Raw genomic sequence first — 13,915 nt, 5'->3', positions numbered from 1 at the left:
TACTCATTTTTTTCCCTGCTGAATTATTTCTTTCAGATAAATTTCTAGAAGTCACATATACTGAATCAATGAGTATGAATATCTTTTCATGTTTCACAAGTCACATTGCCATTGCTTTACAAACGAATCAAACCAAATTACAATCCGGCATAAGTATGTAGGTGTACCAGTTTTACCAACATCTTGGCAGCTCTGGGTGCAATCACTTTGAAGTAAGTGGGAGGTGGCACAAATCTCAAATATGAAATGGTACCTACAGTTTGCCTCAATATACATTTAATTTACTACTCAGAAAAAATATTGCTACTCAGGATGGATATTTTTTCCATATTTGTTTTCTATTGCCATCATTGTTTTATGGTGATGCTGGGGATTGAACCCAGGACCTTGTGCATGCTAGGCAAGCATTCCACAACTGAGCCACACCCCCACCATCATTTTTCTATATGAATTGCTTATGTCTCTTGCTTATTTGTTGGACTGGTTCCCAATGTTAATTTTAACCTTTATTGAGTATGGACAGTAATGTTAAAGTTAATGGAAATTATTTTACTTTTTCTAGTTTTACTTTCTCTCACCACTGCCAAGATATGTTAATGATTCTTCCAGGAATTTCAATACTCTTTTTAGGTGCTGGTCACCTCACCCAACCTGCAGCCTCCACTGAGAGGCCCTGGGGAGGAGGAAAGGCTCTCTGGCGATTGATGTCAGCTACCCACAGAGGGAAGAGCAGCGCTTGGTCTCTGAAGGTATCCCAGGAACTAATTTCCCTTAATGAAATGCAGGGCCCGAGGAAGAGCCACAAGGCAGAAAGGGAAATATATCTGAAGAACACCCAATTCGGTTAGTAGTTGGGAGGACCTGCATTAAAAAAAGGGCACCGTACCTTTAGGACTTCAGAACTGGCAAGGCTCCATCCATATGCAGCTATTAATATGCAAAAAATGCCTTCATAAATACTTGATTCTGTTCACAGTGGGGAGGCAGTTCATTTGAAAGAGGAAATGGGAGCTTGGAGTTGAAACATGTCTGCTTGTCTCCTTTTTCTTTTTTCATTGCTCTTTTCATCTCCACATTTCCCCTTGTAGTTTTCTTCCCCCTCTTTCCCACGACTTAACCCCCTCGTCCAACTCCTAGAAGTTGCTCATGGCAGCAGCTGCTCTCATTTCTATTGAAGGATTTGCCGCCGAGGCCCTGATCCTCCTGAACTTCGGGTCAGGAATGGAAGGGGTGCCTCAGGGGCTCTTCCCACCTTTTGCCATCCTTCCCGCGTGTTCCGGAGGCACCTGGAGGCAGGATCCTAACCCGTTCTACTCCGGCCAGGGTGTGGGCAGCCTCCGGGACACAGAGCGGAGGGTGTTTAATCCCACCAGTAGGGGGCACCCGAGGCAGCCTCCCAAACAGGGAAAAATCCACTCATCCAGGTTGCGAAGAAGAACCGTCTGCCTTTCTCTTGCACCCATTGGTGGTTAAAGGGGGATGGTACCAAAATATTCCACCTCTGGGACACCCCTCCACCCCCCATACACCTCAGCTAGCACTGTGATTTTAAAAAGTATAAGTATTTTATATGACCAAAAAGTATTTTATGTGGCTCCTTTGGGGGCCAGACCCCAAGGGAGGGGAGTTGAGTCAGTGGGGAATTAATGGAAAAGAAAGAAGGGCTGGAACGGCCGATGCTGATTGCAATCAATTTTGTGTGATATCGTCGCCTGCTTCAGAGTGGGAAAGGCCACAGTGGAAGGAATCCACCCGGTCTGCCAGTGGCCCATCAAGGTAGGTAACTGAAATCTGCTGTGCAGAAATTTGTTTCTAAATCCTTTCCAGATGCTTTATAGTAAACATGAAATTAGTCATTTATGTGGAGTAGGTTGAGGAAGTGGTTAACATGGAAGTCAGTGATTAATCCAATAAACAGCCATTAGCTTTGTGAAGTAGGGGGCATCAGAGGCCACAAGGACTCCTACCCTTCTCCCCATTTTCTCTGGGTTTGGGGACTGGTGGGGCTCTCTAGACTTTTCCTTAAATGGTTTCTTATTCAGGCTTTTTCTAAAAGAATAAAGACTACTGAGACCTTATAATGAACCAAATGGTTCTGGAGGGAACTACCCCCGCATTTCACAAAGGAGACCCATGAAGTTCTCATAGTAAGGGACTTGCCATAGCTATGCAGGGGAAACCAGGATTCAAATTTATTACTCAGGGCCTGGTGCTCTTCTTCCTGACAGCAAAATTCACAATTCAGTCTAGGACTTAATTTGACATGACTGAGGTTCTCTTTAAATGTAGCTATGGGGTTGCGTGAATTTGAAGTGTGTTCAGGGTGGAGGAGGCATCTGCATGGCCTTTGAGTTGTGGAATTACCAAAATATACCATATTATATTTTTCTTAGTCACAGTTCTCTTATTTTTAAAAAAAGCCTCTAGATCCCTTATAAAGGGTGTCTTCAAAGTAGGCATTAAAAAAAAAAAAAAAAAAAAGACAACCTCAACGGTTGGTTCTGTGGTTGCTCGGTGGTAGGGAGTTGCCGCCCAGCTGTGTTTACCTCAGCAGAGGCCTGACCCAGGCCTGGGTTCCAACAGTGAGCACTCAGGCCCACCTCAGAAGCCTGCCCAGGCACAGGGGAAACAAATCCATTTCTATTATTATTTTTAACGGATGAGGGGGAAGGAGGGAGCCAGACTGTGGCAGGAAGTTGGAGATATGGGAGAAATAAGAGATCATGACCCCAGAGACTGTCACACAGCAGGGAGAGACCTGAGAGTGCCCTGGAGCTGTGTGCGGCTTCTGCCGCAGGTTCTTTGAGACCTGGATTTGGCTCTAGCAATTGCCCTGAGTTGTCTCTCTAGAGAGGGTCTGAAGGTGGTCCCAGCCTCAGAGCTCTTGATGAAGAAACAGACTTGTAAATATTTCTGCACATATAACCTTGAACCACTAATAGATATTCTTAGTATCTATTAACACTGATTTTTTTTTTTTTTTTTTTTTTTTTTTTTTTTTGGTGCTGGGGATTGAACCCAGAGTCTTGTGCTTTTGAGGAAAGCAGTCTACCCATTGAGCTATATCCCCAGCCCAGTATCTATTAACAGATGAAACATTTCCTTCCTTTCTTCATGATCATCCTTGCAATTTTTTCCATGATTGCTTAGTTTTCCCCATTAGGAGTGAAAATGTGCACCCTTTGCTTCCCTATTTCCTTTGCAGAAGTCAGGGAAAGGCCTGCTCAGCCTATTGACACACGTGAAGAGCCAGACAACAGTCCAAGGTTTGTTAAGACACTCCAAATCTGAGGAAAGGAACTTCTGTGATGTGATGGTTTATGTGCCTCATTTTACTGAGTAGGCAAATGAGGCTCAGAGAGGTGAAGTCTCACCTAGAGCTATGCAGCAAGCTGGAACAAGAACCCGAGTCTTAACCCCCAGTCTCATGCTCAGAGTCAATACTGTACCTGCTTCTTGGTTTTTTGGGTTAGAGGTGAAGTTTCATAAAGATTCATGTGAAGATTGGTTCCGGATTCAGTGTTTGCTGTGTTGAAAATCAGAGAAAAAGGATCAAGGTTGTCATATCTAGGTCTCATGAATTTTTATATGTACCACACACATGCACACCTACTTCATAGGTATGTAAAATTATAAACACATATACACTTATGGAATTCAAATTTACCCACCAAATAACACCTGTAACTTTTATAGGCACAGATTAAGCACCACACTATATATAGTGTTAGGACCTTATATTCAAATTCAAATTTTTTTTGTTTTGGTTGTTCTTTAGAAGAACAAAAGTAAATTCTTTGTGCTATTAAAATTCAAATAACGCTGAAATTAAAAAGGAAATATTGATGGAAAAAAAAACCTGCTGATGCTGTGGAATATAAATTTTGTATGATCGCCCTTTGCTGAAGTAGGAAAATGTTCCTGCAAGCTTCCAGATAGAGAGATGAGAGACTTCCCCTTTCCCTTCATAATGTGGACAGGAGAGGTGGGAACAAGGAACAAAGGAAGGCCAAGGCCAAGGTGGGGCTGGTGGTAGGAGACTAATGGACTTGATGGAGCCCGCCATGAGGCAGATGCCACACAGACACTGCTGTGGTGTTGTGTGTAATCCCTAGGATTCTCCCCTATGATAGTGTTATTGCTGCTGTCTACAGGTGTGGAAGCTGAGACTCGAAAGGTCTAGTCACTCACCCAAGGTTGTACAACTAGTGAGGGTTTGAGTCTGCCTGACTCTAAGACTCCATGGTGCTGAAGGATAGAATTTATGTCTTTTTTTCCTCCCTAAGAAAGTAACTGTAATGTTTATAAAGGAATGTTTATTTGAGGAAAAGATTTAGCTAAGCACATAGCTCTGCTCATAAGAATTTTAGTCTCCTCTATGGGACCAGTATCCAACAAAAAGTTCTCTCCATTCTTGGTTCATAAGTGGCTCTTTTATGAGCCTGTGACCATCCATGACTCCGAATTTTTGTCTTTTTGACCTGAAAAAAGGTCCCTTGTGGGTTGACCTTCTGTTTTCTGTTGTTTCTCAGCCGTCCCCTTCTGTCTTGTTTGAAAATGGCCTCCACAGAGATTTTTAACATTTTTTATTTAAGTCAGTTTGGGGGAAACTGAGACCCAGAGAGTGGTTTGATGAGACTGGCTCAAGCCCGTATCTCAGAATAGCACAAGACCAGGAACCAGAACCCAGATGTCCTGACTTAACATCTTGTGTTTCTCCCTCCACATCCCTGCCTCCTGTTAGCCTTGCTGGAGCTTGCCACATCACAGCTGCCTGGCAGTGATCCATCCTCTGGACAAATCCGGCCCAGCCGAATTGTGTTGCGATGAGGTTCACTTCTCTGTGGCTTGGAAAGAACCTTGGGTCTCTCAGAAACGAACTTACAAATTCTAATGCATAAGGGAAGTTCTTGCAACACCAGGAGAATGAATCAGTCAGCCAGAGTTCAAGAAATGTAAACACATTTTTAGATAGGAGACTGAAAAATCACTTAGGACTTCTCATCTCTTAGGTCAAGACCTTGGTAATTTACTGAGGTCCCAGCTGTCAAGGAGAAGACACCACTCCAACTGCATTCCTGGGAGATAAAGCAATGGGGGTGGTAAAACTGCCTCTTGGAACAATATGGAAAGATCTACCCCTGTGATCAAGTCAAAGAAACTGAGTAACCATTGACCAAGCCAGGCACCTGGCTGTGATCACAAGGCCTGCTTCTTCCTTCTTGCTCAGGAGCTGGTGTGCCCGTCACAGGCTACATGCTGCACCATTTCCAGGCATGCCTGAAACTGGGAGCTTTACAGTCTGTGTGATGAACATTTCTGCCACTGAAGAGATAAACAGAAAACACATTCCTTCCCTGGCTGCCCACCATCAGGCTCCAGCAGATTTTCAAACGCTAGCATTAATCTAACCACAGGCTTTTAGTGAGGAGATAGCATTCCTAGCCAGATAACCAGGCCGTCTCAGAGATGACCCTTACTAGAGGGGGTCTCATCCCAAACCCCTTCTGTCTTTTCAGATCATGGGATCCTTCAGCAAACACTCAAAACCTAAAAAGCAGGAAAGAGCATCCGATTCTAGACAGAATATGACCTCTTAAAATTTCCTTCTAAGTCCATGTTGACAGTGTTCCATCCCCAAGGTGGTTGTTTTAAAGAAAAATGGAACATAATCATATTATGACAGTTGTTTCAGGGTTACTTATATCCTTTGGTCTGGGAAGCCCTGATGGGTCGCATCTGATGTCAAAATAGAAACCTAACTACGAAGAGTCACCTTATCAGGCCAGGACGGCCACCTGGCTCCTTCCTAGATATGTGTCAGGACTGGCCAAGAACACTGACCTGCCCATAGGCTCCTAAGTGGCTATGTTTTCCGTGGTTACCAGGGCAGTAGCTGTCGGCGGTGCTGGTAGGAACCTCTTTAAATCTGTTTAGGGCCTTTTCCCACCCCTACAGTCTCTCGGGGACCAGTGCTCTTTGATTGCTAGAAAGCTCTCATGGAACCCATGACCTGCGGCATCTCATTGCCTGGGACATAGCCACTGCCAGACAGATCTCAGAAGGTGCCCCGCCTTCTCCGGCTTTGCAGGGGCCTGCCTGGCCCCAGAGAAACCAGTGGGTGAAGGCCTAAGTGTCAGCCCTGGTACCTTCATGGTTTTGTGTTTTTGGTCATAAATGGAAAATGCAAATTCCAAATTATTAAAAGAAAATCTTCCCAGTATAAACTTAACTATAAAAGGAAGAATTATTCTGGTCCTGCCGGCCTTAAGAATATCTAAAAATACTTTATTTTATATGGTGTGACTCAAGATGGCTATGACCTATAGAGCATTTGTAGCATTATAATAAATTTTAAGTCTGTCTGTTTCATGCAGGAGACCAAGACCCAAATGGCCTTTTGGTATTGTAATTATCAAATTCTTGGGACAAGATTTAAAACCCTGTTTATAGTGCGCAGTCTCCCTTTAAATCTTCCTAGATGAGGAGGAGGGCGAGATAGGCATATCAAATAGTTCCTGGAGACCTGAGAAAGTCTCTAGGCTAAAGACATACCCCTGGGAGTAGATGGATCTAGAAAATATGAGCCAGTCTGAATTTAAATGTGGAAGTGCCTAGCAAATACGGAGGTCATATTTTCCCTCCAATTTGGAGTAGCAGTCCTTTTATTTACTTATATTTTCTTAGACCAAGGCTAGCTAAGTCTCAAGGGTCTGGCTTTCTTTTGAGAATACCAGTTTCTCTCAAAAGTTTATGATTCTTTTAAAATGGGGAAGTTCAAAGGTGTATGGCAGTTTACCAAGCCCCGAAAGGAAGCCAAGCTAGATGATGGAATTTAAATTTGAATTGTGTTGTAACAAAATATCAAGTACACGAGAAGCCCTCCAATCAGGAAACACACCGGATTGATTAGGATACTTGTGATAGAAGACCATGTGGAGGAAGGGAATTCAAGAAAGAGCTGAAACGGCATATGCATACAAAGTGACCAGCCAATAATTCAGTTCTTGGGGTAGTCTCAATCTCCTCTTCTTCACTGGCTTTTATATTATTATTATTATTATTTTGTACCAGGGATTGAACCCAGGGGTGCTCATCTATGGAGCTACATCCCCAGCCCTTTTTATTTTTCTGAGACAGGGTCTCTCTATGTTGCTTAGCGCTCCCTAAGTTATGGAGGCTGGTTTTAAACAATCCTCCTGCCTCAGCCTCCTGAGCTGCTGGGATTACAGGCATGTGCCACTGCACCCAGCACTACTTGCTCTTAAACAAATATAGACATCTAGGGTCTCACTCCCTAGCTTTACCCACCTCCAATCCATTCTCTAAATATCAGGGAGAATTGTTTCTTTAAAATATAAGCCTGGTTGTGTCAGTTCCTACATCCACAGCCACTGGGATAAGTTCCATGGTTGCCCTGGCTCTTTTTGACTGGGGTCCTGCTTATTCCACGAGCTGCATTCTTCGCCACTCCATCCCTGACGTGGCATGGACCCAGGGTCCAGTTGGTACAGGGGCTATCATCTCTCCCATGCTGCCATGTTTTCATGTGGCCCCTTTCCCTAGAATGTCCTGGCTTCTCCACTTGGTTATTTCCTACACATGCCCTTAGAGACTCTACTAGTGTTCCCTCCTTCCAAAGGCCTCCTCAACCTCTAGGTGAGTTCCTCTGCATTCATTCACAGTCCTCGACTCATTCTACCCCTGTGGACTCCTTGAAGGCACTGCCTCTCAGCTGTATCCTTGTGCCTTGCACAGAATTTCTTGCTGGTGAATGGTCATTTAGTGTTTGCTGAATGAATGAATGAGCAAACTCTTTGTGCTTTGTAAGACAGACTAATTATTTCTGTTGACTATGTTCTGATGCTGGTGTTTCCATTAATTTTCAAATGATGAATTGAATGGGGAAAATAGCAAAATCCTTAGTCCTCCTGGGAATGTGTGAAGGAGCAAGAGAGACAGAAACTAAGAGGGAAAAAGTCCTTAAGAAAAACCTCATTAAAAAAAAAAAAAAAAAAAGAAAAACTTCATGCTTTTTATGACTGTTTTTGATGAGAAGATAACACAAATATCTGAAATGTGATGAAATTGAAAACAGTATTTCTAGGGTTGGGGATGTAGCTCAGTGGTAGAGTGCTTGCCTTACGTGTGAGAGGTCCTGGATTCAGGACCAGTTCAGGAAAAAAAAAAAAAAAAGCTATTCTAAAAATATTTATTGATTCCTGGTTAATGAAAATGATAATTTTTTGATCACTCTGACAAAAGAAAAATTAATATTTTGTTTTATTATAGAAATGTAAAACTGATACACACCACACAAGCACACACAATTTTAAAATCCATTCCAGCTCGAAAATGCATTGTGCTAAATCCTTCACTGCTTGGGCCTCATCCCTCATGCATCCCACCTGCTGAGTGACAGTAGACCCTGGCTCCCTGGGAGGGACACACCTTGAGAATTTCAAGAATTCTTAGGTTTCTGAATATCCCTGGTGTATATCATATCCGCAGTAACACTGAAGTAGAAGTGAAAAAAGAGGGAGAGTTCTTTAGACTATTAGTGAATCTATAAGAAGAAGGTTAGAGTGATTTATAAAACTATTTTTTGGACAGAAAGTCATCAAACTATTAGACCATTTCACTTTTTCTCACCTTCATTGCTGGCCCAAGCAGTTGGTCTTTTTAGGGCCTTTATACATGTGTGTGTGTACACCTATGGGTAGGGAACATATATGTATATGACATATAAACGAATCAAGGCTCTTCTGTATAAAATAACTGCGTGGGAGCTATTGCAGACGTTACAATGACTGTAGACCACAATGGTGAGATGTGGTGCGGGTGTGTAGTCAAGCTCACTAGCTGATGGTCTTCTCCCAGCCTTGCAGTGTCTACAGTTTGCTTCATGCCTCTGTGAAATACAAATTATATGTATTCATGATTTTTTAACTTTTTTTTGTGATACTGGGGATTGAACCCAGGAGTGCTTTGCCACTGAGCTATATCCCCAGCTTTTTTTTCTTTTTTTTTGTACCAGGGATTGAATCCAGGGGTGCTTAACCACTAAGCCTGTCTCTAGCCCTTTTTACTTTCTATTTTGAGACAGGATCTCACTAAGGCCTTGTGTAGGGCCTTACTAAATTACTGAGGCTGGCCTTGAACTAACAATCCTCCTGCCTCAGCCTCCTGAATCACTGGGATTAGAGACGTGCACCATAGCACCCAGCTGTATCCCTGGCTTTTAAAATCATGTGCAAATAGTTGAAACTAACCTTCACATTCACAAATACCCATATAATCCACCATCTCTATAATATATATGGAATACTATCACTTTAAAAATTTTTTTTTGTCATTGTAGACAGATAGCATGCCTTTATTTTATTTGTTTATTTTTTTATGTGGTGCTAAGGATTGAACCCAGTGCCTCACACGTGCTAGGCAAGCGCTCTGCCACTGCCCCAGCCTACTATCACTTTTATTGAAAAAAATGTTCATTAAACCAAATGGCCAGAAATAAAACAAAAAATTGTAACAGCTGTGTGTGTGATTTCAATGAAAAGACGTTATAAATTGCTCTCTGAGCTCAGCTCCAGAGGGTCTAAGGTATTTTCGTGTCACTGTTGAACAAATGGGGGATGTTAGATACACAGAGAGATGTGGACTTTTTGTTAAGGTCACTGAGCAAATTGAGGGAACAAATAAGGTTCTTATATTCTGAGCTCTGAAAGAGGCACTCTGCACTCATGTATGGGGAGCGATGAGGATGCATTTTCCAGCAGAGACCATGTTCTGCATGGCCATTAGACACCCACATCAACGTGGAAAAAAAGCCATTTAACTCCTCCAGAAACTGAACGCCTTCAAGCAGCAAACACTTAGGAAACACGGATAGTAGGTGTGTGCACTGCACCAGGTACGGGGCACACCCATGGGACCCTACCCTTAGAAGGCTTGCAGTCTCCCAGGAGAGAAGTCTGGTCAGTAGACGGTGCTGTGAGAGAGGCTGGGACAGGGAGCGCCTTGGAACGCTGTGTGCATGTGGAGGGAGTCTGTCACCCAGTTGGGGGGGACGGGAGAGGGTAGGGGCGAGGAGAGTGGGGGAAGGTGGGGTGAAGGAAGCAGAAAACCCGCCTCTCAGCTTGAGATATAAATCAGGAGTTAACCAGGAGAGGGGGCAAAAGTTGGGGATAACAGAAAGTAGGCCAGGTTGCCAGGGTCTAGGGAAGGGGAGAAGGCAGAGGTGTTTAACGGGTGTCAAGCTTCAGTTGTGCACAATGAAGAGAGATCTGGAGATGGGCTGCGTAATGATGTGATTGCATCAATGCCACTGTGTATGTTTAAAAATGGTTCCGATGGTAAGTTTCAGGTTATGTGTGTTGTACCATGATTAAAAGAAAAGGCTGGATAGGAGGAGATGAGGATTGTACCCCAGGCAGAGGGAACAGTATATTTTTAAAGTTTGGAAGTAAGAAAGAAATGTGTGTTAGTTTATGGCTTTTAGGTATTAGGGATAGAGAGGAGAAGCTTGCCATGGGCAATGCTGTAAAAGGGTGAGTTTGTCTTTGATACCCTGTCATTTTTCTCTCTATGCTTTCTCCTTCTAGTACACCCCTCTCCATATACTGACATTCTCCTGTTCATCCAAGCTCTCTGGGGTCTCCCACCTGTCAGGAATGTTTCAACCCTAAAAACTCTACTTATTTCCAAATTACTCATCTCCATTTCTATCCTATATCAGAACTTTTAGTCCCTCAGTATGGTCTAATCTCAGTTGGGTTGCATAAGGACAACTGATTAAATTTTTACTAAAGTGTGACTGACTACACATTAGATTCTCAAAAGTATGAACCCAGGGCCTCATGTATAAAGGCAAGCACTTTACCACTGAGCTATACCCTCGGCCCCAGAAGAGTCTTCTTAATCCAAAGAAAATCTCTTGTTTGGTGACGTTTTAGTAAAAAGCAAGTGAAATTGTAACATTTTTGGCTGTACTGGGAAGAATGCTTTGGTTCGGAGAACTAGCCTGTAAAACAGAACTATCTTGAAAATTTGCCTCAAGACTGGTTCTTCCATAGGTTTTTTTTTTTTTTTTTTTTTTCAGCTTCCCATAATTTTTTTTTCTTTTTCCCATAAATTTGCAAAAAGTTACAAATCATTTTCACTGTGACCTACAAAAGGGTATTTGATACTGAGTAAGGAGCCTAGGAGGGGAAGATGGGTGTTCAACAGAAGCCATTTGCCTGCAGAAGTCATCATGAAGTCATATATTGTCAGACAGAAATGTGCCTATTTATATTGATACCACTAGTAACCATGCTTAGCAGGTAAATGCAGGATTAAATTCTAGCTTTATACTTCATATAACTTTGGGCAAGTCAGCTAACCTTCCTGAGCCATGTTATCTTAGATAAAAAGTGAAGATAATAATAGTTTACCTCATATCATTGCTATGAAAATGAAGTGAAATAATGACTGTAAAAAACAGCACAATGCTCGGCACATCGGAGCGATGTAATAATCGTAGCTATTATTAATACTAGCACCAGCACCATCATCATCATCATGATCACCACACAATCACCATCATCACCACCACCACCACCATCATCATTATCGCCACCACTATCACCACCAGCAGCAGCATCTTACTAGAAGGCTTCTATTAAAGAGTTGCTCTGGCCCAGTGTGGGAATGTGAGAAAATGAGCAAATGGACACTGAAATTCCTCCCACTAATTCCTCCCACAGATACTAAGGTATCTGCCCGGGGAGGATGGCAAGGAGGTAATGCAGGGGCTAGACTCTCAGGTCTGCTTAGAGATTTTGAGATTGGCAAGGATGTGACTGTGCCTTCTCTCCTACTTTTGCAATCTCTGGCAAAAACAATTGCCTCCACCCAGCTCTGGCTCCAACCTTCAATCTGTTGCTTCCTGTTACTGGGCCAGATCCCTCCTGCAAGCTGCCTCCCCCCAAATAAGCAGCAAGGAAGACCACACACATTTCCCTGTTAATCAAAGACTATTTTTAGGAGAGGGAGAGAGTCTCTACCTAATCATCCTTTACCCCTGGTCTGAAGCAGTAGCAGTCATGTCTGTGGGTGAAGGATGAGCTAGAAAGTTTTGTGTCTCTTTCCATGGGAGAAATGAAACTTAAAGGAATCTTGGAAGAGGCAGAACTGGCCTCAGCTTCCACTTAAAATGCAAGCCAGAGAATCTTTTCGAGAGAGCTTCCTCGTTTGTGGGTCTGCACACTGAACTGTGCACAACTCCAGGGAGCGAAGTCCACCTCATTATCGTGGGAATTGTGCGGTGCACAGCCTGCGGGACCCACAGGACAACCCTGCAATTTACCCTTCCTGGGTGAGCTAAGTGCAAGCACTTTATTGGAGTCAAATTCTATTCTTTCCTGATATTTATACTCAGATGATAGCACTCTGGACTGTCCAGGAGTAACTCATGAGGACTCCACTTTTCTCAGGCTTCTCAAGATGTAAATCCCCTTCTACTGGTATATTTGGGGAGGCACAATGTGTTCCGGGAAGTCTAAGTATGAAAATAATATGTTCATGAGTCAAATGAGACAGACAAGTAGAGACAGCCTTTTAGGGAAAAGCTTACTTTGCAGGACATGCTGGATACTGGACTCATCTTCTTCATGGCTGACATTTGAATAGGCAGATTCATAGACTGAAAAACAACCAGGGAGTTTAACCTAAGAGTGTGCAAAACTCGAGAAAAGTCCCTTTTCCCTACCCCAAGACAGGAGAAAACACAAAGTGGATGCCTTGATGCCTAAGCATCACAATGAATTGGACAGTTTTGAGAATCTATAGATGCCATTAGGGAGAGAGTGTTGATCTAGGATTTTTTAAAAACACTGAGGAATATGCAGCTTTATTCAAGATGTTTAAAGGTGAGACACTGCAGAAAGGAGAACGTCTAACAGAACAGGAACATAAAACAGTGAACATAGGAAATATGCTGGAGGAGGTGCTCAGATATGAAAAGGAGATGCGTAGCCACAGGGCCTAGAGACAAGCATGAGGCGGCCCTGTCTCCAGCTGTAGAGCCCAACAAGGGACAGATTGGACCAGGGCAGACAGGAGGGATTCCAACCCATCTGATTTCAGCCAAAAAGACAAGGCTTTTTCACAGCTCTTGATGAATTCTTTTGTGATCTGTTAGAGTCACCAGGGGTGAGAATTCTTCTGGCTGTCCTTGTCAGTCAAAATGAAAACGAATTAAAACAATACTGTTTCAATGGCTGAAGCGAATAAGGATGACTGACCTAAGAAAGAAAGTTCAGGGACAGGTAATAGCAAAGAGGCCTGATGAGTGGATCCTAAATGAAGGAAGGATGGTTTATAAAGGGAAAGTGTGTGTGTGTGAGAGAAAAAAGAGAGAGAGAGAGAGCGAGAGAGAGATAGAGACATAGAGAGAGAGAGCGAGCGCGCGCAGGCAGGGGATGGGGTGGAGACAGAGACAGAGACGGGAAGAAGCGAGCTGGAGAGAGAAAGATGTGAGATAAGAAAAAAATCAGAGAATCCTAGAAAATTTGATCTGGAAAAGATTTAGATCTTTTAGGCTAATTACCCACCGCAATTAATTTCCAAGTATGTTATTTATTTTTACTTCATTGTCTCATTACTGATAATAAATATATTAGAAAGTTTGCCAAAAAAAGAAGGTTTGCATTTTATTGATGGCTCAGCTGCGGAGAGGCCTGGGAAAGGCGGCCTCCTGTGCGCCTGCGCGCTGCACGAGCGGAGCTCCTGAACGCCCATCCCCGAGGCTGAGCCGCCAACCTGGGACTCCGAGAGCCCACGGTGGAGGGAGGAAAAGCCATAATTAGTGTTAATTGTTGACCCCACAGTTCAAGAATAGATGCTCTGGAGAATGGAAAATGAGAACAAA

General features: G+C 43.2%; 1 protein-coding gene across 2 annotated transcripts in view; it reads right to left on the bottom strand.

Annotated features, from left to right (window-relative positions):
- The window catches only part of KIAA2012, a 120,761-nt gene that overhangs the window by 50,847 nt on the left and 55,999 nt on the right, over positions 1-13,915 (bottom strand). For both annotated transcript variants that reach the window (XM_079130569.1, XM_079130570.1), the window contains exons 11-12: positions 12,620-12,688; positions 3,450-3,526 (exon numbers count right to left, since the gene is read on the bottom strand). In XM_079130569.1, coding sequence (XP_078986695.1) covers positions 3,450-3,526; positions 12,620-12,688 — 146 coding nt within the window. The remainder of the gene's footprint in view (positions 1-3,449; positions 3,527-12,619; positions 12,689-13,915) is intronic.

Source organism: Sciurus vulgaris (genome assembly GCF_902686455.1).
Source record: "Sciurus vulgaris genome assembly, chromosome: 3".
NCBI lineage: Eukaryota > Metazoa > Chordata > Mammalia > Rodentia > Sciuridae > Sciurus > Sciurus vulgaris.
This window is presented reverse-complemented; position numbering and strand designations above follow the sequence as displayed.